Source organism: Sphaerodactylus townsendi, linkage group LG04, assembly GCF_021028975.2.
Source record: "Sphaerodactylus townsendi isolate TG3544 linkage group LG04, MPM_Stown_v2.3, whole genome shotgun sequence".
Lineage (NCBI taxonomy): Eukaryota > Metazoa > Chordata > Lepidosauria > Squamata > Sphaerodactylidae > Sphaerodactylus > Sphaerodactylus townsendi.
In genome coordinates, this window is record NC_059428.1 from 148,015,544 (window position 1) to 148,038,029 (window position 22,486).

A 22,486-nucleotide genomic window follows, 5' to 3' on the forward strand; every position below is an offset into this window, starting at 1 on the left:
GGCTAATGCAATGAAAAGATCTTGTCCCTGTGTCATAGAATCATAATGTTGGAAGGGAACCCCAAGGGCCATCAAGTCCAACCCCCAGCAATGCAGGGACACATAATCCAAGCACTCCTGACAGATGGCCTTCTCTTTAAAAACCTCCAAAGAAGGAGACTCCACCACTCTCCGAGGTAGTGCATTCCACTGTTGAACAGACCTTGCTGTCAGGAAGTTTTTTCCTGATGTTTAGGTGGAATCTCTTTTCCTTCACCTTGAACCCATTATGCCTGGTCCTTGTCTCTGGAGCCGCAGAAAACAAGCTTGCTCCCTCACCAACATGACATCCCTTTGTTGCAACCCCGATAGTCCTTGATGGCAGGGTGGATTTGATTTAAGAAGAAGAGGAAGAGTTTGGATTTATATCCCCCCTTTCTCTCCTGCAGGAGACTCAAAGGGGCTGACAATCTCCTTGCCCTTCCCCCCTCACAACAAACACCCTGTGAGGTAGGTGGGGCTGAGAGAGCTCCGAGAAGCTGTGACTAGCCCAAGGTCACCTAGCTGGCGTGTGTGGGAGTGTACAGGCTAATCTGAATTCCCCAGACAAGCCTCCACAGCTCAGGCGGCAGAGCTGGGAATCAAACCCGGTTCATCCAGATTAGATACACGAGCTCTGAACCTCCTACGCCATTATTCAGATTTAAATTGTGGTTTTCTGTATCAAAACCTTACTTGGCAGCAGGAATTTTATAAGATGGGGCTAGTCTGGACCATCTAGGTCTGCGTAAGGGTCAAACAGAGGTAGTTTGCCATTGCCCGCCTCTGTGGGGCACCCTGGGCTTCCTTGGTGGTCTCCCAGCCATGTACTAACTAGGGGCGACCCTGCTTAGCTTCTGAGATTGGTCAAGACCTTGGCTAGCACCGGCCATGCCGGCCCTACAACGTTGCTTCTGTTCTAGCTCGCATTTCTTCTCGTCTCTTGAGGCGGAGTGCCAAGAGCAGGCCGGGAAGCGCTCTTATCTTGACAGATCCTGGCGGGCCCAGGGTCCACCTTCATAAAATAATGGTCAGGAGTCCTGGCCTCTTGGAACCAGGAAGCCAGAAGGGCTTTGGATTTCCTGAGAGGCGAAAGCCCGTGGGAGCTTTCAGAGGACAAAGAGACAGGAAGTAGCGTTCAGTCTTCAGGGGCGCACCCAAAGCCCGTCACAGAACCAAGGAACTTGGGCCCTTTGTGAGATGGGAAAACAGACGGGGGAGAAGAAGAAGAGTTTGGATTTATACCCCACCTTTCCCTCCTGTAGGGAGACTCAAGGTGACCTACAAACTCCTTTCCCTTCCTCTGCCCACAACAGACCCTTGTGAGGTAGGTGGGGCTGAGAGAGTCCTGAGAGAACTGTGACTAGCCCAAGGTCACCCAGCAGGAACATAGGAGTGCGGAAACACATCTGGTTTACCAGATAAACCTCTGCCACTCAGGTGGCGGAGTGGGGAATCAAACCTGGTTATCCAGTTTAGACTCAACCTTGAACCAATTACTCCTGGTCCTAGTCTCTGGAGCAGCTGAAGACAAGCTTGCTCCCTCACCAACATGACATCCCTTCCAGTATCTAAACAGGGCTATCATGTCGCCTCTTAACCTTCTCTTCACCAAACTAAACATCCCCAGCTCCCTAAGTCTCTCCTAGCAGGGAATGGATTCCATTCCAGCTTGTCAATATCCTTCTTGAATTGTGGTGCCCAGAACTGTACACAGTATTCCAGGTGAGGTCTAACCAGCAAAACACTTAGATGAAATAGCGTCAAGAGTAAATGGGAAAAAAACTGTCTAAAGAAAGAGAAATTTGGGGGAAGGAATTGCACTAAAGTTGGGCGCTAAGATTCTGCGGTGGCTGTTGGCATGCTAAAGATGAATCCCTTTTCCCCTCCTTTTTTAATATAATAATTCCTTGGTTTCACTGCCAAATTCGCTGAAGCTGCTTGTTAGCCGTTGACCCGGCGGCTCCCGTGAGACGATCAGGATGAAGCTGTGCTGTCTCAGATCCTCGGAACAAAGTCGACTTGGCACTTCTCCTCGGTTGCCAGGCTGGACGGCTGGCTCAGCGCAGCTCTGCCTATTCTTAGCTCCTGCCATCGCTGCATCCTTCGGCAGGGAGCGAGGAGACAGCGGCGGAGCGTCCAACGGAAGGAATCAGTCGTCTGGGTTTATTACCAAAATCTGAATCTACACTGGGAGTCGTGTTACTTACGTGCATACTTATTTACTTCATTAAAGTCCTGCCTTTCTCTCCAGTGTGAACCCAAAGTGTCTTTCATTATTCTCCCCTCCTTGCTTTTATCCTCACAACAACCCTGCAAGGAAGATTATGCTGAAAGGCTGTAACATGCCTAAGGTTTTTCAGTAGGAAAGCAAAGATCCAGTGTGGTGTAGTGGTTAAGAGCAGGTGGATTCTAATCTGGAGAACCAGGTTTGATTCCCCACTCCTCCACCTGAGTGGCAGAGGCTTATCTGGTGAATCGGATGTGTTTCTGCATTCCTACATTCCTGCTGGGTGACCTTGGGCCAGTCACAGTTCTCTCTGAACTCTCTCAGCCCCACCTGCCTCACAAGGTGTCTGTTGTGGGGAGAGGAAGGGAAAGGAGCTTGGAAGCCATCTTGAGTCTCCTTACAGGACAGAAAGTTGGGGTATAAATCCAAACTTCTTCTTTTTCTTCTAAGAAGAGTTTGGATTTATACCCTGATTTTCTCAACCCCAAAGAGTCTCAAAGCAGATTACAAGCGCCTTCCCTTCCTCTCCCCACTGAGAGAGTTCTGAGAGAACTGTGTCTAGCCCACAGTCACTCAGCAGGCTTCATGTGGAGGAGCGGGGAAACAAACCTGGCTCACCAGATAAGCATCTGCCACTCATGTGGAGGAGTGGGGACTCAAACCCGGTTCTCCAGATTAGAGTTCACCGCTCTTGACCACTGTGCCATGCTGGTTCTAAGGGGAAGGGAGGTTGGGCTGGGGGTTGCCTCCGCTCTCAAGTTGAAAGCCCTCTGTGCTAATTTGACTCTTCTGAGGAATAATTGTTTTGAAACTAGAAGCTCCGTTACGCCACCGTCCTCCTCCGTGGATATTGCTTTGAACGGCACGGCCAGTCCGGGCCGTTTGGTTTTGCTGTTTGACCACCCAGTGGCCGATTCCAAACTATGTTCCACGTGTTCAGACGTTCCCGCTCTCTCTCAGACTGTTCTCCTGCCACTGCAAACACAGAGACTCTTTAGTTTGGAGAGGAGACGTCTGAGGGGGGATATGATTGAAGTCTATAAAATTATGCCTGGGGTAGAAAATGTTGACAGAGAGAAATTTCTCTCTCTTTCTCACAATACTAGAACCAGGGGGCATTCATTGAAAATGCTGGGGGGAAGAATTAGGACTAATAAAAGGAAACATTTTTTCACGCAACGTGTGATTCGTGTTTGGAATATGCTGCCACAGGAGGTGGTGATGGCCACTAACCTGGATAGCTTTCAAAGGGGCTTGGACAGATTTATGGAGGAGAAGTCGATCTATGGCTACCAATCTTGATCATCCTTGATCTGAGACTGCAAATGCCTCAGCAGACCAGGTGCTCCGGAGCAGCAGCAGCAGAAGGCCATTGCTTTCACCTCCTGCCTGTGAGCTCCCAAAGCCACCTGGTGGGCCACTGCGAGTAGCAGAGTGCTGGACTAGATGGACTCTGGTCTGATCCAGCAGGCTCTTTCTTATGTTCTTAGAGTACCAGCCCCCCCCCCTTCAATTTACTTCCCTGTAGTACCATCGCTCTCACACCAACAGTCTCCCCCAAAATGAAAACAAAGCGTTAGGTAAGTTTTAATATTGTTGGAACTTATCGTGGTTTCCATCGTCGGAGCAATTGTGTTCCTGCGATCCCCGGGGGACCTGCACCCCATGTGACCAACAAACTGTGCCCGGACCACTCCCGAGCGTTGCACAAACAGCCCTGCTCAGCTTGCGGGTGGAGGGAGAAGAGTGCGTTTTGTTGTTTCAACATTGGCTCCGTGCAGTCTTGGAAAGGAGCCGGGCGAAGCCAGCTAAAAGGCAACCGTCCCCCTCCACTGCCAGACAAACGCTGGCTGATTTTTCCACGAGATGCGCTTCATCCCAGCAAGAAGGGAACACGGTGTCATTTTGGTTCTTCGGGGCTTTTAAAAGGTTTTGCGCTCAGGAGTTGACCTGGAAAAACGTAATGCCAACAGCGTGCTGTTTGGTAGTGCTAAAGTTTGCGGGCTGTTTAACACATGCCAAACAGCAAGGCCTAGATCTGGGTCCGGTAGCACCTTAGAGACCAGCACGATTTTGGGGATCCCCAAAGCTTTTGAGAATCAAAGTTCTCTTTGAGATATTGACAAGGTGTTATGGAGAGAAAATTGCACTGTTAAAGTATTATCCCAGCCTTTTCTCCAAGGTGGAAGTGTGGTGTAGTGGATAAGAGCAGGCGGAGTGTAATCTGGAGATTTGATTTGATTCTAACCGGGTTTGATTCCCCACAGCTTATCTGGTGACCCAGATGTGTTTCCGCACTCCTACATTCCTGCTGGGTGACCTTGGGCTAGTCACAGTTCTCTGAGAACTCTCTCAGACCCACCTGCCTCTCAAGGTGTCTCTTGTGGGGGTGGGGGGGGGGGGGGGGGGGGGGGGGGGGGGGTTGGGGGGGGGGGGGGTGGGGGGGGGGGGGTGGGGGTGTGGGGGGGGTGGTGTGGGTGGGGGGTGTTGTGGGGGTGGGGGGGGGTGGGGGTGGGGGGGGGGGTGGGGGGGGGGGGGGGGGTTGGGGTTGGGGGGGGGGGTGTGGCGGTGGTGGGGGGGGGGTGGGGGGGGGGGGGGGGGGGGGGGGGGGGGGGGTGGGTGGGGGGGGGGGGGGGGGGGTGTGGGGGGTGGTGGGGGGGGGGGGGGGTGGGGGGGGGGGGGGGTGGGGGGGGGGTTGGGTGGGGGGGGGGGGGGGTGGGGGGGGGGGGGGGTGGGGGGGGGGGGGGGTGGGGGGGGGGGGGGGTGGGGGGGGGGGGGGGTGGGGGGGGGGGGGGGTGGGGGGGGGGGGGGGTGGGGGGGGGGGGGGGTGGGGGGGGGGGGGGGTGGGGGGGGGGGGGGGTGGGGGGGGGGGGGGGTGGGGGGGGGGGGGGGTGGGGGGGGGGGGGGGTGGGGGGGGGGGGGGGTGGGGGGGGGGGGGGGTGGGGGGGGGGGGGGGTGGGGGGGGGGGGGGGTGGGGGGGGGGGGGGGTGGGGGGGGGGGGGGGTGGGGGGGGGGGGGGGTGGGGGGGGGGGGGGGTGGGGGGGGGGGGGGGTGGGGGGGGGGGGGGGTGGGGGGGGGGGGGGGTGGGGGGGGGGGGGGGTGGGGGGGGGGGGGGGTGGGGGGGGGGGGGGGTGGGGGGGGGGGGGGGTGGGGGGGGGGGGGGGTGGGGGGGGGGGGGGGTGGGGGGGGGGGGGGGTGGGGGGGGGGGGGGGTGGGGGGGGGGGGGGGTGGGGGGGGGGGGGGGTGGGGGGGGGGGGGGGTGGGGGGGGGGGGGGGTGGGGGGGGGGGGGGGTGGGGGGGGGGGGGGGTGGGGGGGGGGGGGGGTGGGGGGGGGGGGGGGTGGGGGGGGGGGGGGGTGGGGGGGGGGGGGGGTGGGGGGGGGGGGGGGTGGGGGGGGGGGGGGGTGGGGGGGGGGGGGGGTGGGGGGGGGGGGGGGTGGGGGGGGGGGGGGGTGGGGGGGGGGGGGGGTGGGGGGGGGGGGGGGTGGGGGGGGGGGGGGGTGGGGGGGGGGGGGGGTGGGGGGGGGGGGGGGTGGGGGGGGGGGGGGGTGGGGGGGGGGGGGGGTGGGGGGGGGGGGGGGTGGGGGGGGGGGGGGGTGGGGGGGGGGGGGGGTGGGGGGGGGGGGGGGTGGGGGGGGGGGGGGGTGGGGGGGGGGGGGGGTGGGGGGGGGGGGGGGTGGGGGGGGGGGGGGGTGGGGGGGGGGGGGGGTGGGGGGGGGGGGGGGTGGGGGGGGGGGGGGGTGGGGGGGGGGGGGGGTGGGGGGGGGGGGGGGTGGGGGGGGGGGGGGGTGGGGGGGGGGGGGGGTGGGGGGGGGGGGGGGTGGGGGGGGGGGGGGGTGGGGGGGGGGGGGGGTGGGGGGGGGGGGGGGTGGGGGGGGGGGGGGGTGGGGGGGGGGGGGGGTGGGGGGGGGGGGGGGTGGGGGGGGGGGGGGGTGGGGGGGGGGGGGGGTGGGGGGGGGGGGGGGTGGGGGGGGGGGGGGGTGGGGGGGGGGGGGGGTGGGGGGGGGGGGGGGTGGGGGGGGGGGGGGGTGGGGGGGGGGGGGGGTGGGGGGGGGGGGGGGTGGGGGGGGGGGGGGGTGGGGGGGGGGGGGGGTGGGGGGGGGGGGGGGTGGGGGGGGGGGGGGGTGGGGGGGGGGGGGGGTGGGGGGGGGGGGGGGTGGGGGGGGGGGGGGGTGGGGGGGGGGGGGGGTGGGGGGGGGGGGGGGTGGGGGGGGGGGGGGGTGGGGGGGGGGGGGGGTGGGGGGGGGGGGGGGTGGGGGGGGGGGGGGGTGGGGGGGGGGGGGGGTGGGGGGGGGGGGGGGTGGGGGGGGGGGGGGGTGGGGGGGGGGGGGGGTGGGGGGGGGGGGGGGTGGGGGGGGGGGGGGGTGGGGGGGGGGGGGGGTGGGGGGGGGGGGGGGTGGGGGGGGGGGGGGGTGGGGGGGGGGGGGGGTGGGGGGGGGGGGGGGTGGGGGGGGGGGGGGGTGGGGGGGGGGGGGGGTGGGGGGGGGGGGGGGTGGGGGGGGGGGGGGGTGGGGGGGGGGGGGGGTGGGGGGGGGGGGGGGTGGGGGGGGGGGGGGGTGGGGGGGGGGGGGGGTGGGGGGGGGGGGGGGTGGGGGGGGGGGGGGGTGGGGGGGGGGGGGGGTGGGGGGGGGGGGGGGTGGGGGGGGGGGGGGGTGGGGGGGGGGGGGGGTGGGGGGGGGGGGGGGTGGGGGGGGGGGGGGGTGGGGGGGGGGGGGGGTGGGGGGGGGGGGGGGTGGGGGGGGGGGGGGGTGGGGGGGGGGGGGGGTGGGGGGGGGGGGGGGTGGGGGGGGGGGGGGGTGGGGGGGGGGGGGGGTGGGGGGGGGGGGGGGTGGGGGGGGGGGGGGGTGGGGGGGGGGGGGGGTGGGGGGGGGGGGGGGTGGGGGGGGGGGGGGGTGGGGGGGGGGGGGGGTGGGGGGGGGGGGGGGTGGGGGGGGGGGGGGGTGGGGGGGGGGGGGGGTGGGGGGGGGGGGGGGTGGGGGGGGGGGGGGGTGGGGGGGGGGGGGGGTGGGGGGGGGGGGGGGTGGGGGGGGGGGGGGGTGGGGGGGGGGGGGGGTGGGGGGGGGGGGGGGTGGGGGGGGGGGGGGGTGGGGGGGGGGGGGGGTGGGGGGGGGGGGGGGTGGGGGGGGGGGGGGGTGGGGGGGGGGGGGGGTGGGGGGGGGGGGGGGTGGGGGGGGGGGGGGGTGGGGGGGGGGGGGGGTGGGGGGGGGGGGGGGTGGGGGGGGGGGGGGGTGGGGGGGGGGGGGGGTGGGGGGGGGGGGGGGTGGGGGGGGGGGGGGGTGGGGGGGGGGGGGGGTGGGGGGGGGGGGGGGTGGGGGGGGGGGGGGGTGGGGGGGGGGGGGGGTGGGGGGGGGGGGGGGTGGGGGGGGGGGGGGGTGGGGGGGGGGGGGGGTGGGGGGGGGGGGGGGTGGGGGGGGGGGGGGGTGGGGGGGGGGGGGGGTGGGGGGGGGGGGGGGTGGGGGGGGGGGGGGGTGGGGGGGGGGGGGGGTGGGGGGGGGGGGGGGTGGGGGGGGGGGGGGGTGGGGGGGGGGGGGGGTGGGGGGGGGGGGGGGTGGGGGGGGGGGGGGGTGGGGGGGGGGGGGGGTGGGGGGGGGGGGGGGTGGGGGGGGGGGGGGGTGGGGGGGGGGGGGGGTGGGGGGGGGGGGGGGTGGGGGGGGGGGGGGGTGGGGGGGGGGGGGGGTGGGGGGGGGGGGGGGTGGGGGGGGGGGGGGGTGGGGGGGGGGGGGGGTGGGGGGGGGGGGGGGTGGGGGGGGGGGGGGGTGGGGGGGGGGGGGGGTGGGGGGGGGGGGGGGTGGGGGGGGGGGGGGGTGGGGGGGGGGGGGGGTGGGGGGGGGGGGGGGTGGGGGGGGGGGGGGGTGGGGGGGGGGGGGGGTGGGGGGGGGGGGGGGTGGGGGGGGGGGGGGGTGGGGGGGGGGGGGGGTGGGGGGGGGGGGGGGTGGGGGGGGGGGGGGGTGGGGGGGGGGGGGGGTGGGGGGGGGGGGGGGTGGGGGGGGGGGGGGGTGGGGGGGGGGGGGGGTGGGGGGGGGGGGGGGTGGGGGGGGGGGGGGGTGGGGGGGGGGGGGGGTGGGGGGGGGGGGGGGTGGGGGGGGGGGGGGGTGGGGGGGGGGGGGGGTGGGGGGGGGGGGGGGTGGGGGGGGGGGGGGGTGGGGGGGGGGGGGGGTGGGGGGGGGGGGGGGTGGGGGGGGGGGGGGGTGGGGGGGGGGGGGGGTGGGGGGGGGGGGGGGTGGGGGGGGGGGGGGGTGGGGGGGGGGGGGGGTGGGGGGGGGGGGGGGTGGGGGGGGGGGGGGGTGGGGGGGGGGGGGGGTGGGGGGGGGGGGGGGTGGGGGGGGGGGGGGGTGGGGGGGGGGGGGGGTGGGGGGGGGGGGGGGTGGGGGGGGGGGGGGGTGGGGGGGGGGGGGGGTGGGGGGGGGGGGGGGTGGGGGGGGGGGGGGGTGGGGGGGGGGGGGGGTGGGGGGGGGGGGGGGTGGGGGGGGGGGGGGGTGGGGGGGGGGGGGGGTGGGGGGGGGGGGGGGTGGGGGGGGGGGGGGGTGGGGGGGGGGGGGGGTGGGGGGGGGGGGGGGTGGGGGGGGGGGGGGGTGGGGGGGGGGGGGGGTGGGGGGGGGGGGGGGTGGGGGGGGGGGGGGGTGGGGGGGGGGGGGGGTGGGGGGGGGGGGGGGTGGGGGGGGGGGGGGGTGGGGGGGGGGGGGGGTGGGGGGGGGGGGGGGTGGGGGGGGGGGGGGGTGGGGGGGGGGGGGGGTGGGGGGGGGGGGGGGTGGGGGGGGGGGGGGGTGGGGGGGGGGGGGGGTGGGGGGGGGGGGGGGTGGGGGGGGGGGGGGGTGGGGGGGGGGGGGGGTGGGGGGGGGGGGGGGTGGGGGGGGGGGGGGGTGGGGGGGGGGGGGGGTGGGGGGGGGGGGGGGTGGGGGGGGGGGGGGGTGGGGGGGGGGGGGGGTGGGGGGGGGGGGGGGTGGGGGGGGGGGGGGGTGGGGGGGGGGGGGGGTGGGGGGGGGGGGGGGTGGGGGGGGGGGGGGGTGGGGGGGGGGGGGGGTGGGGGGGGGGGGGGGTGGGGGGGGGGGGGGGTGGGGGGGGGGGGGGGTGGGGGGGGGGGGGGGTGGGGGGGGGGGGGGGTGGGGGGGGGGGGGGGTGGGGGGGGGGGGGGGTGGGGGGGGGGGGGGGTGGGGGGGGGGGGGGGTGGGGGGGGGGGGGGGTGGGGGGGGGGGGGGGTGGGGGGGGGGGGGGGTGGGGGGGGGGGGGGGTGGGGGGGGGGGGGGGTGGGGGGGGGGGGGGGTGGGGGGGGGGGGGGGTGGGGGGGGGGGGGGGTGGGGGGGGGGGGGGGTGGGGGGGGGGGGGGGTGGGGGGGGGGGGGGGTGGGGGGGGGGGGGGGTGGGGGGGGGGGGGGGTGGGGGGGGGGGGGGGTGGGGGGGGGGGGGGGTGGGGGGGGGGGGGGGTGGGGGGGGGGGGGGGTGGGGGGGGGGGGGGGTGGGGGGGGGGGGGGGTGGGGGGGGGGGGGGGTGGGGGGGGGGGGGGGTGGGGGGGGGGGGGGGTGGGGGGGGGGGGGGGTGGGGGGGGGGGGGGGTGGGGGGGGGGGGGGGTGGGGGGGGGGGGGGGTGGGGGGGGGGGGGGGTGGGGGGGGGGGGGGGTGGGGGGGGGGGGGGGTGGGGGGGGGGGGGGGTGGGGGGGGGGGGGGGTGGGGGGGGGGGGGGGTGGGGGGGGGGGGGGGTGGGGGGGGGGGGGGGTGGGGGGGGGGGGGGGTGGGGGGGGGGGGGGGTGGGGGGGGGGGGGGGTGGGGGGGGGGGGGGGTGGGGGGGGGGGGGGGTGGGGGGGGGGGGGGGTGGGGGGGGGGGGGGGTGGGGGGGGGGGGGGGTGGGGGGGGGGGGGGGTGGGGGGGGGGGGGGGTGGGGGGGGGGGGGGGTGGGGGGGGGGGGGGGTGGGGGGGGGGGGGGGTGGGGGGGGGGGGGGGTGGGGGGGGGGGGGGGTGGGGGGGGGGGGGGGTGGGGGGGGGGGGGGGTGGGGGGGGGGGGGGGTGGGGGGGGGGGGGGGTGGGGGGGGGGGGGGGTGGGGGGGGGGGGGGGTGGGGGGGGGGGGGGGTGGGGGGGGGGGGGGGTGGGGGGGGGGGGGGGTGGGGGGGGGGGGGGGTGGGGGGGGGGGGGGGTGGGGGGGGGGGGGGGTGGGGGGGGGGGGGGGTGGGGGGGGGGGGGGGTGGGGGGGGGGGGGGGTGGGGGGGGGGGGGGGTGGGGGGGGGGGGGGGTGGGGGGGGGGGGGGGTGGGGGGGGGGGGGGGTGGGGGGGGGGGGGGGTGGGGGGGGGGGGGGGTGGGGGGGGGGGGGGGTGGGGGGGGGGGGGGGTGGGGGGGGGGGGGGGTGGGGGGGGGGGGGGGTGGGGGGGGGGGGGGGTGGGGGGGGGGGGGGGTGGGGGGGGGGGGGGGTGGGGGGGGGGGGGGGTGGGGGGGGGGGGGGGTGGGGGGGGGGGGGGGTGGGGGGGGGGGGGGGTGGGGGGGGGGGGGGGTGGGGGGGGGGGGGGGTGGGGGGGGGGGGGGGTGGGGGGGGGGGGGGGTGGGGGGGGGGGGGGGTGGGGGGGGGGGGGGGTGGGGGGGGGGGGGGGTGGGGGGGGGGGGGGGTGGGGGGGGGGGGGGGTGGGGGGGGGGGGGGGTGGGGGGGGGGGGGGGTGGGGGGGGGGGGGGGTGGGGGGGGGGGGGGGTGGGGGGGGGGGGGGGTGGGGGGGGGGGGGGGTGGGGGGGGGGGGGGGTGGGGGGGGGGGGGGGTGGGGGGGGGGGGGGGTGGGGGGGGGGGGGGGTGGGGGGGGGGGGGGGTGGGGGGGGGGGGGGGTGGGGGGGGGGGGGGGTGGGGGGGGGGGGGGGTGGGGGGGGGGGGGGGTGGGGGGGGGGGGGGGTGGGGGGGGGGGGGGGTGGGGGGGGGGGGGGGTGGGGGGGGGGGGGGGTGGGGGGGGGGGGGGGTGGGGGGGGGGGGGGGTGGGGGGGGGGGGGGGTGGGGGGGGGGGGGGGTGGGGGGGGGGGGGGGTGGGGGGGGGGGGGGGTGGGGGGGGGGGGGGGTGGGGGGGGGGGGGGGTGGGGGGGGGGGGGGGTGGGGGGGGGGGGGGGTGGGGGGGGGGGGGGGTGGGGGGGGGGGGGGGTGGGGGGGGGGGGGGGTGGGGGGGGGGGGGGGTGGGGGGGGGGGGGGGTGGGGGGGGGGGGGGGTGGGGGGGGGGGGGGGTGGGGGGGGGGGGGGGTGGGGGGGGGGGGGGGTGGGGGGGGGGGGGGGTGGGGGGGGGGGGGGGTGGGGGGGGGGGGGGGTGGGGGGGGGGGGGGGTGGGGGGGGGGGGGGGTGGGGGGGGGGGGGGGTGGGGGGGGGGGGGGGTGGGGGGGGGGGGGGGTGGGGGGGGGGGGGGGTGGGGGGGGGGGGGGGTGGGGGGGGGGGGGGGTGGGGGGGGGGGGGGGTGGGGGGGGGGGGGGGTGGGGGGGGGGGGGGGTGGGGGGGGGGGGGGGTGGGGGGGGGGGGGGGTGGGGGGGGGGGGGGGTGGGGGGGGGGGGGGGTGGGGGGGGGGGGGGGTGGGGGGGGGGGGGGGTGGGGGGGGGGGGGGGTGGGGGGGGGGGGGGGTGGGGGGGGGGGGGGGTGGGGGGGGGGGGGGGTGGGGGGGGGGGGGGGTGGGGGGGGGGGGGGGTGGGGGGGGGGGGGGGTGGGGGGGGGGGGGGGTGGGGGGGGGGGGGGGTGGGGGGGGGGGGGGGTGGGGGGGGGGGGGGGTGGGGGGGGGGGGGGGTGGGGGGGGGGGGGGGTGGGGGGGGGGGGGGGTGGGGGGGGGGGGGGGTGGGGGGGGGGGGGGGTGGGGGGGGGGGGGGGTGGGGGGGGGGGGGGGTGGGGGGGGGGGGGGGTGGGGGGGGGGGGGGGTGGGGGGGGGGGGGGGTGGGGGGGGGGGGGGGTGGGGGGGGGGGGGGGTGGGGGGGGGGGGGGGTGGGGGGGGGGGGGGGTGGGGGGGGGGGGGGGTGGGGGGGGGGGGGGGTGGGGGGGGGGGGGGGTGGGGGGGGGGGGGGGTGGGGGGGGGGGGGGGTGGGGGGGGGGGGGGGTGGGGGGGGGGGGGGGTGGGGGGGGGGGGGGGTGGGGGGGGGGGGGGGTGGGGGGGGGGGGGGGTGGGGGGGGGGGGGGGTGGGGGGGGGGGGGGGTGGGGGGGGGGGGGGGTGGGGGGGGGGGGGGGTGGGGGGGGGGGGGGGTGGGGGGGGGGGGGGGTGGGGGGGGGGGGGGGTGGGGGGGGGGGGGGGTGGGGGGGGGGGGGGGTGGGGGGGGGGGGGGGTGGGGGGGGGGGGGGGTGGGGGGGGGGGGGGGTGGGGGGGGGGGGGGGTGGGGGGGGGGGGGGGTGGGGGGGGGGGGGGGTGGGGGGGGGGGGGGGTGGGGGGGGGGGGGGGTGGGGGGGGGGGGGGGTGGGGGGGGGGGGGGGTGGGGGGGGGGGGGGGTGGGGGGGGGGGGGGGTGGGGGGGGGGGGGGGTGGGGGGGGGGGGGGGTGGGGGGGGGGGGGGGTGGGGGGGGGGGGGGGTGGGGGGGGGGGGGGGTGGGGGGGGGGGGGGGTGGGGGGGGGGGGGGGTGGGGGGGGGGGGGGGTGGGGGGGGGGGGGGGTGGGGGGGGGGGGGGGTGGGGGGGGGGGGGGGTGGGGGGGGGGGGGGGTGGGGGGGGGGGGGGGTGGGGGGGGGGGGGGGTGGGGGGGGGGGGGGGTGGGGGGGGGGGGGGGTGGGGGGGGGGGGGGGTGGGGGGGGGGGGGGGTGGGGGGGGGGGGGGGTGGGGGGGGGGGGGGGTGGGGGGGGGGGGGGGTGGGGGGGGGGGGGGGTGGGGGGGGGGGGGGGTGGGGGGGGGGGGGGGTGGGGGGGGGGGGGGGTGGGGGGGGGGGGGGGTGGGGGGGGGGGGGGGTGGGGGGGGGGGGGGGTGGGGGGGGGGGGGGGTGGGGGGGGGGGGGGGTGGGGGGGGGGGGGGGTGGGGGGGGGGGGGGGTGGGGGGGGGGGGGGGTGGGGGGGGGGGGGGGTGGGGGGGGGGGGGGGTGGGGGGGGGGGGGGGTGGGGGGGGGGGGGGGTGGGGGGGGGGGGGGGTGGGGGGGGGGGGGGGTGGGGGGGGGGGGGGGTGGGGGGGGGGGGGGGTGGGGGGGGGGGGGGGTGGGGGGGGGGGGGGGTGGGGGGGGGGGGGGGTGGGGGGGGGGGGGGGTGGGGGGGGGGGGGGGTGGGGGGGGGGGGGGGTGGGGGGGGGGGGGGGTGGGGGGGGGGGGGGGTGGGGGGGGGGGGGGGTGGGGGGGGGGGGGGGTGGGGGGGGGGGGGGGTGGGGGGGGGGGGGGGTGGGGGGGGGGGGGGGTGGGGGGGGGGGGGGGTGGGGGGGGGGGGGGGTGGGGGGGGGGGGGGGTGGGGGGGGGGGGGGGTGGGGGGGGGGGGGGGTGGGGGGGGGGGGGGGTGGGGGGGGGGGGGGGTGGGGGGGGGGGGGGGTGGGGGGGGGGGGGGGTGGGGGGGGGGGGGGGTGGGGGGGGGGGGGGGTGGGGGGGGGGGGGGGTGGGGGGGGGGGGGGGTGGGGGGGGGGGGGGGTGGGGGGGGGGGGGGGTGGGGGGGGGGGGGGGTGGGGGGGGGGGGGGGTGGGGGGGGGGGGGGGTGGGGGGGGGGGGGGGTGGGGGGGGGGGGGGGTGGGGGGGGGGGGGGGTGGGGGGGGGGGGGGGTGGGGGGGGGGGGGGGTGGGGGGGGGGGGGGGTGGGGGGGGGGGGGGGTGGGGGGGGGGGGGGGTGGGGGGGGGGGGGGGTGGGGGGGGGGGGGGGTGGGGGGGGGGGGGGGTGGGGGGGGGGGGGGGTGGGGGGGGGGGGGGGTGGGGGGGGGGGGGGGTGGGGGGGGGGGGGGGTGGGGGGGGGGGGGGGTGGGGGGGGGGGGGGGTGGGGGGGGGGGGGGGTGGGGGGGGGGGGGGGTGGGGGGGGGGGGGGGTGGGGGGGGGGGGGGGTGGGGGGGGGGGGGGGTGGGGGGGGGGGGGGGTGGGGGGGGGGGGGGGTGGGGGGGGGGGGGGGTGGGGGGGGGGGGGGGTGGGGGGGGGGGGGGGTGGGGGGGGGGGGGGGTGGGGGGGGGGGGGGGTGGGGGGGGGGGGGGGTGGGGGGGGGGGGGGGTGGGGGGGGGGGGGGGTGGGGGGGGGGGGGGGTGGGGGGGGGGGGGGGTGGGGGGGGGGGGGGGTGGGGGGGGGGGGGGGGGGGCGGGGGGGGGGGGGGGGGAGGGGGGGGGTGTGGGGGGGGGGGTGGGGGGGGGGGGGGGTGGGTGTGGGGTGGGGGGGGGGGGGGGGGGGGTGTGGGGGGGGGGGGGGGGGGGGGGGGGGGGGTGTGGGGGGGGGGGGGGGGGGGGGGGGGGGGGGGGGGGGGGGGGGGACGGGGGGGGGGGGGGGGGGGGGGGGGGGGGGCGGGGGGGGGGGGGGGGGGGGGGGGGAAGACCCCTGGTGTACACTGATACCTATACTAGCCCAAGCAGGCTTCATATGGAGGTGCGGGGAAACAAGGGCGGTTCACCAGATTAGAGTCCCTCATTCATGTGGAGGGATGGGGAATCAAACCCGGTTCTCCGGAATAGAGTCCACCCCTCCGAACCACTACACCACACTGACGGCATACAATTATTACTACGTTTATGGTTCGGCCACTTCAAAACGTATTCCATCAACCGGCTCAAATTTCCTTCGTTGGGCGATCCTGCTTACGGTTTCCTGGGGGGTAGCTCGAAGCACCCGGCTAACACAGATGCAGAGAAAAGAAAATATGCCTCAAAAAGAAAACAGGCTTTAGACATACGACAGCATAACTCAGAATGTGCTGGGGTGGGTTGAGTCGTACTACGACGCCGACACGCTCCCCACGCATCCATTCTCCCTTCCTACTCTGGCGCTCAACAAATAAGTCCCGCACGTTGCAAAAACACACGGGGACAGGCACAAAGTTTGCCGCCCGTGCGCATTCACGGTAGGGAGTCAGCGCTCCGGCCCGTGTACCTGGCAGAGGCTCAGGAAACGCAAGCCCCGAAGCCCGGGGTGTTAAGATGCAAACGGAGCACTTTGAAAATGCCAAGGAACATATGGCTGAGTGAAACTGAGATAGCTGTTACCTAGCCACAAATGGAGCCCTGATGTATGGCAGCTGCTGACCTCTTCCTGGGCTCCCTCGCTACACAGAGCCCCGCGCAGCGGCCGGTGGAATCTGGGCAACGGTGAAGATCTCGAGGTATGTTGGGGCGCTGCCAATGCCAACAGGAGCGTGATTACTACAGCTCGTCTTGATTGCTTCAGCTATAAACTGCAGAAATGCAATAAAACCCTTTACGTAGGCTGACAGAAATGCGGAGCTATATACCTCCGCTAGATAACCCATCAGCTTCGTAACCGGGAATATGTAACAGCGGTAGAGGCGTTCGACGATGCATTTGTGGTGGTTCGTTTACATCCTGCTTTTCTGTCCCGCTGGGATTCAAAGCAGTTTGGAAAATGGTTCTCCCTGTTTTCCCACAATGAACCTGTGAGGTAGGCCAGGCCCAAAGTCCCAAATCTGCCAGTTTTGTCCTGCTTTCCACACTGTACTGCAGGATGCCAACAGATGGCCCCCCATTTGAATCGTATGGATTTGGCGTTGTATCACGCTGCAGGGTAGCTGGGTGGGAATCATGGTGCTCGAACTCACTCGCAGAGAACTCGTCTCAGACTTGCAGGAGTTCCGCTCACTCCCTACTAGTTCTTCACTGGGGCTGAGGGTGCTGCGGTGTCGTGGTTAGAATGTCCATCTAAGACAGTGATGGCGAACCTTTTTGGGACTCAGTGCCCAAATTACAACCCAAACCCCACTTATTTATTGCAAAGTGCCAACCTGGCAATTAAGAAGAAGAAGAAGAAGAAGAAGAAGAAGAAGAAGAAGAAGAAGAAGAAGAAGAAGAAGAAGAAGAAGAAGAAGAAGAAGAAGAAGAAGAAGAAGAAGAAGAAGAAGAAGAAGAAGAGGAGGAGGAGGAGGAGGAGGAGGAGGAGGAGGAGTTTGGATTTATATCTCTCCTTTCTCTCCTATAGGAGACTCAAAGGGGCTTACAATCTCCTTGCCCTTCCCCCCTCACAACAAACACCCTGTGAGATAGGTGGGGCTGAGAGAGCTCCGAGAAGCTGTGACTAGCCCAAGGTCACCCAGCTGGCGTGTGTGGGAGTGTACAGGCTAATCTGAATTCCCCAGAGAAACCTCCACAGCTCAGGCGGCAGAGCTGGGAATCAAACCTGGTTCCTCCAGATTAGATACAAGAGCTCTTAACCTCCTACACCACTGCTGTTCCTGAATTTACCCTGAATGCTGAGGTTTTAGTTTAGAAAAAAACGGTTGGCTCCCTCTTCCTCCTCCCCACCTGCTCAAGTGGGTGATAGCCTGGTCTAGCCTCCAGCAAGTCCTGCATACACCACTCTGTGCCTCTCTAGCATCCCTGCCTCCTCTGCACCCCCCCCCCCGGCAGCAGCCACCTGGAGCACAGGCACCAGGCCTGCCAGCCGAGTCCTCCCTCCTCACCGCGGTGCGCGCACGTTGTGCTCAGTGGCCCAGGCCAGCCTAGATGTGTGTGTGTGTGTGTGTGGGGGGGGTGATTTTCCGCCCCCCACATGACGAACTCTGTGTGCACCTGCCCACAGAGAGCGCTCCGAGTGCCACCTCTGGCACCCGTGCCATAGGTTCGCCATCACTGCTCTAAGACTTTGAACAACCCAACTCTGCCGGTGAAGACTCCTCAGTAACCTCGGGGCTTCTCAGCCTAACCTACCTCACAGGTTGGGTTTTCCTACTCATGTATGACGAAGGGAGCTTTGACTATTGATAACTCCTACCCTGAAACTCTTGCTGGTCTCTAAGGGGCTACTGGAATCTAACTACCTCGCAGGGTGGTTGCTGAGAGGATAAAACAGAAGAGGGCAGAACAACGCCATCAGATGCTTTGGGTCCCCATGAGGCAGAAAAGCAGGATCATTGGTTTTGAATTAGAAAATATTTTTATAAAATAAAACAATGCAACGAATCAGTAAATGTCCAACCACGCATCCAGTTTCGAAGCAAGAACAGCTCCTTCAGAAGTCAGGTGGTTGGCTTCTTCCAATTACATTTCTTTTCTCTTAAAAAAAAAAGCAAACTGGATTTCCTCCTGCCCCTTAAAACAAAATAAAAATGTCTTTTTTGGCATAATAGTTTACCAATATTAATTGGAAGCCCTGCTGGGTGGTTAAGAGCAGGTGCACTCTAATCTGGAGAACCGGGTTTGATTCCCCGCTCTGCCACTTGAGCTGTGGAGGCTTATCTGGGGAACCAGATTAGCTTGTGCACCCCGACGCATGCCAGATGAGTGACCTTGGGCTAGTCACAGTTCTTCGGAGCTCCTTCAGCCCCACCCACCTCACAGGGTGTTTGTTGTGGGGCAGGGGGAAAGGAAAGGAGTTTGTCAGCCCCTTTGAGTCTCCTTACAGGAGAGAAAGGAGGGGGGAGATAAATCCTAACTCTTCTTCTTAAAAAAAACAAGCCAACCATCACTGCCAGCCACCCTCTGGATACGCAAACCAAATTGTTCCATTCCCCGGTTCCCTGTCTAATGATTCCATCTGGGATTAACTAGCATCCCAAGCATCGACTGTGAGCTAATATTTAAAACATGCAAACTGGAGCAAAGATGCTTTTTGCAGAAGATCGTTCCAGAGGTCAGCCAGCGAAATCCTAGTCCGGTAGCATCTCAGTGGCCGAGAAGGGAACTTTGATTCTGGAAAGCTCACTCCCCCCCCACCCCCTCCCCCCAAAAATATCTTGTTGATTTCTAAGCTGCTACAGGGACTGGAATCTACTTGTGCAGAAGAAACAGACATCACTGGTCTTACTTAATTCCAGAAAGGTGCAACACTCGGGGGTGAAGGAGCCACAGGTAACCTTCTTGCTCTTTCACCCCCGGGATGAAAAAGGTGTTGTGCCGATCACGCAGACCCCCCTTCCGAAAGCAGCATTTGACAGAAAACTACCCGAGGAGTCGGTTCCCAGAGTCGGCACAGCAATTCCGACAGCCACCAGGTGGTGCCGGCGACGGTGCCGAATCTTCCACAGCAGATGAATTTCAAGCCTCCACCTGCAGTGTGAAGGCTCAGATGCAAAGCTGAGACCCCACGATGATCTTGACCACAGTTTGGCAAGACGAGCCAGGGGTGATTTTGGTGCCTGCCCAGCGGTGCAGAGGGAAACAGGACTCCCCCAAAAGGGCAGGGTGCACCGTTCGTTCCACATCTTTTCCGGCGACACCTTTTTGAGCAGCAGCTCCAATAATCTCAAACGCCTGGGGACGTTCCTGTCAGCTGAGGATGCGGAAAGGTGGCCCGCTTGAACGACAGCTCACTTTTCTCGGCGTTTGAGGCAGAATCTCAGCACCCAAAGGTGGGACGAAAGATGCCCACGAGGCTCGGACGAGGTTCCGAAAACCGGTGGAGAAAAATGGGCCAGCAGAAACAGGGTTAACTCCAGCCTTTAAAAGCCTGACGGCAAATCCAAATTGCAGGAACTTGGGGAAAGTAGAACGCTCTCCTTGTAAGCAGGGTCCAGTTTTGCTGCTAGGAACAATGTCGGTATTTTTAAGGATCTTCTGCTTCCGGCGATGCTGAGCATCAACTCAGCAAAAGTTATTTTGCGTGGCTCATCGGGGAGTGGGCGAAGGATGCATTTGGAAATATTTCAGCCTAACAGTGTCTGGAAGGAAAAGTACACACCTATCCCTGCTTATGGATCTACAGGACTTAAGGTAAAACAAATTCCAAACATATACGAAGCAGGGGAAAGAACAGCCTATTACCAAAACGGTTTGGTTTCTCACAGACCTAATTCATAATCAGAACACCACAAGGGCAGTACTATTTGATGTCTCTGTTTTCCCCTCTTAAAACATTTACACAGACTCTAATTTTCCAGTAGCTTATAAAAGTTATTTGCAGCATTATTTGGGGACAAGAACTCACAGGAAAAGGCAGGCTAAAAATATAACTGTTAGAGTAGACTCCGTGCTGGCAAAAATCAAACGTCAACAAGACTAGTTACATTTTGGAAGCACGCCTTCGTCTAAAAATGCATCGTTGCCAGCTTCGTAGTACACGCCAGCCTAAAGAAAGCCCTGATTTTGGGCAGATGAAAATAATTTTTCTTCCCAGAAATAAACATTACAATTTCTTATGAATCTATGTTGTGCATGCCTTTCTGTAAAACCTAAAAGAATGAAAACATGGGAACAGGAGAGAAGTCTTCTTTATTTCAGCTTTCTCTTATCAAGAGTGGCAAGACGGATGCCCTTGGGAAAATCACAGGTTGTACTGGAGGGAAAGAGTGGTCATCTTTTTAATTAACATTCCAGCATCTGGTCCTCTGAGGTAGACTTCCTCTGCACATGGAGGCTCTACTCCAAACGATTTTATTCATCCCCTGACTATAAACCTGGCTCAATTTATCCCCTGCCTATAAACCTGCTCATTTGTTTTACACTAATTTGTCCATTTTTTTTTAACAGATGCACATGCTAGCAGCCGACGATGCAATGCTCAGTTTCTTATGTTCTGTAACACAGGCTGGAATCTTACAAACACCTCCTCGGGAGTTAGCTCCACTGAATAAAATGGGACTTGCCTCTGAGTAGACCTTCTCAGGAATGCCCCCCACGATGTGTATTGATTGAATGCTCCCGTTGTTTGGTTCGAACTTAAGGCAAACCAGTTTCACTGAACGGCCTCGAGCGCCACTTGAGAAAGAATAATATTTAACAGATGACTTCTACAAAATCCATACCAAGTTGACTCCCTCCCCAGCCACCCAGCCACCCCCCGCTCATCTTCTTTCTATGCTAAAAGTATGACAGCCCAGGGAATCGTTTCCAATTTCCCAATTTCTTTTAAGTAGCCCTTTTCTGTGCCTCTGCCAGAACGGGACCCACGAATTTGATCTCAATTTACCTGGGAAAGATGCTATACGCAGTGCGGTCTTGTCTTCCAAACCGGCAGATGAAATTTAGGTGGAAAATTAGGTCAAGGGTGTTTTAGAGTAAACACAGTTTCCCCTACCTCATTGTATCCCACGCCTTTCCTTAACCATCTGCGCTGCTTACAGCTTATTTGAACGCCACTTTTTATACGATCCAATTCAATAATCCACATTTTCCTCCATCTGATATCTTATAGCTTTGTTAAAATTGAGACACTTGGCTTTCCTTTCAAAAAAAAAAAGTTCCATTATGCAAATTATGGTGGACGATCCCCAAAGACCCGTTAAATTGGCCCGAGATTAACATGTCTCACTTTGAAAGAAAATAACTTTAGGACGTAAGAAAAAAAAGTAAGTAAAAAGTAGATGAATCCCTTTATTTTCCTTCCGACTCGCAAAAGCCTCCGAGATGTTTTGCAGCCACAGCCTGTGATGTTTTTATTTTCTATTAGATTTCTATAATTATCTACAAAAACAGAGAACACAATACTGCAGAGAGCTGAGCTCCCATTTATTCCACCACTGGCTTTCGTCTGGATTTTTTATGCTTTTCCCATAGCACTAATGCCAAAAATATGTTTTGTTCTTTGTCACTAATAGATCTCAAGAGAATTGTTTGAGCATACCGGGCGGGGGGGGGGGGGGGGCATCTACACTCTTAACGCTGACTTTCACACGCTTGCGCGTCACCTGCCCAAAGGCAGAATCGTGGACGCACGCCAAGCCCGTTCGTAAACGGCGGCTTCATTTGAACTCCCGGCCTTGACATTAACACCTCTCCCATTTGCCAATTGCAGGTCCAACAACTTTCGCCCAACTGAAGTTCAATGGAGCTACGGTACGGCACCTGTCGACCTGCGAGGACACCTGGGCTCAAAGGAAATGTTTATAGATGCTGGTATTATTAGCGGAAGGAAGTTTCTGGACCACAGAATGCATGAATCCCATTTTATTCACGGCGTTGAGGACTAAAGAACATATCCTGAAACATCCTCAAACGGTCAGAAAAGCTTAACTGATTCTACCTTTCAGGGATTACAAATATGACCCCTACAGGCCTCTTTGGAGCCCACAACTTAAGTGCTTCGGCTCTAAAGTCCAAAGCGATCTATTTAGCAGAGAACCGGACCATGGAAATCTACACGGGAGCCGCAGCGCCGGAGCTCTGCAACAGCACGTACTCTTATTTCTGCAACGAAAGCAAAACTCTGGGCCTGGAGGATAAATCGGAGCACCAGCAATACGTCATCGGCCTGTTCCTGTCCTGCCTTTACACGATCTTCCTATTCCCGATCGGCTTCGTGGGCAACGTTCTCATTTTGGCGGTGAACATCAGCTTCCGCGACAAGATGACGATCCCGGACCTCTACTTCGTGAACCTCGCCGCGGCGGACCTCATCTTGGTCGCCGACTCCCTCATCGAAGTGTTCAACCTGGACGAGAAGTATTACGACATCACCGTCATCTGCACCTTCATGTCGCTGTTCCTCCAGATCAACATGTACAGCAGCATCTTCTTTCTCACCTGGATGAGCTTCGACCGGTACATCGCCGTGGCCAAAGTCATGCGGTCCAACATATTCCGCACCATGGAGACCGCCAGGCTGAGCTGCGCCCTCATCTGGCTGGCGTCCATCTCCGCGGCGCTCGTGCCCTTCACCGCGGTCCATTTACAGCACACCGGGGAGATGCATTTTTGCTTTGCGGACGTCAAGGAAATCCAGTGGCTGGAAATTACCCTGGGGTTCATCATCCCTTTCGCCGTCATAGGCCTGTGCTACTCGTTGATCGTCCGAGTGCTGGTCAGAGCCCACAAGCACAGGAGTTTGCGGATCCGCCGGCAGAAAGCTCTCCGGATGATCTTCGTGGTGGTCCTCGTCTTCTTCATCTGTTGGCTTCCCGAGAACGTCTTCATCAGCGTGCAGCTTCTCCAGACGACAGAAGCGGTCCCGCACCGGACTCAGTCTTTCAGGCATAGCCACCCCTTGACAGGGCACATTGTAAACCTTGCTGCCTTCTCCAACAGCTGCCTGAATCCGCTCATCTACAGTTTCCTCGGTGAAACATTCAGGGACAAGCTGCGGCTGTACATCGAACAGAAGGCCAAAGTGTCAGCTCTGCACCGTTTCTGTCAAGCCACCCTGAAATCGTTCGTCCCCGATAGTGCAGAACAATCGGAAGTTTAACTTAGAACGAAACCAAAGGTACCCTAATGTTATAGGGCCGTGGCGGCGAACCTTTGGCACTCCAGATGTTATGGACTACAATTCCCATCAGCCCCTACC

At 69.0% G+C, this 22,486-nt stretch overlaps 2 protein-coding genes across 2 annotated transcripts; one reads left to right on the forward strand and one right to left on the reverse strand.

The window, feature by feature from the left end:
- Positions 1 to 937: 937 nt before the first annotated feature.
- LOC125431391 (basic proline-rich protein-like) lies at positions 938 to 5,989 on the reverse strand (the record flags this gene model as incomplete). Its single annotated transcript, XM_048494153.1, has 4 exons — positions 938 to 1,124; positions 1,176 to 1,209; positions 1,939 to 2,122; positions 5,033 to 5,989. Coding segments are annotated over 4 exons (1,362 nt in total), but the record flags the coding sequence as incomplete, so codon positions are not given.
- A 15,146-nt stretch (positions 5,990 to 21,135) lies between these two features.
- On the forward strand, positions 21,136 to 22,387 carry GPER1 (G protein-coupled estrogen receptor 1). The gene has a single exon (XM_048495270.1). It carries the CDS (start codon positions 21,245 to 21,247, stop codon positions 22,385 to 22,387), a length of 1,143 nt encoding a protein of 380 aa, XP_048351227.1. The 5' UTR covers positions 21,136 to 21,244.
- Positions 22,388 to 22,486: the final 99 nt, after the last annotated feature.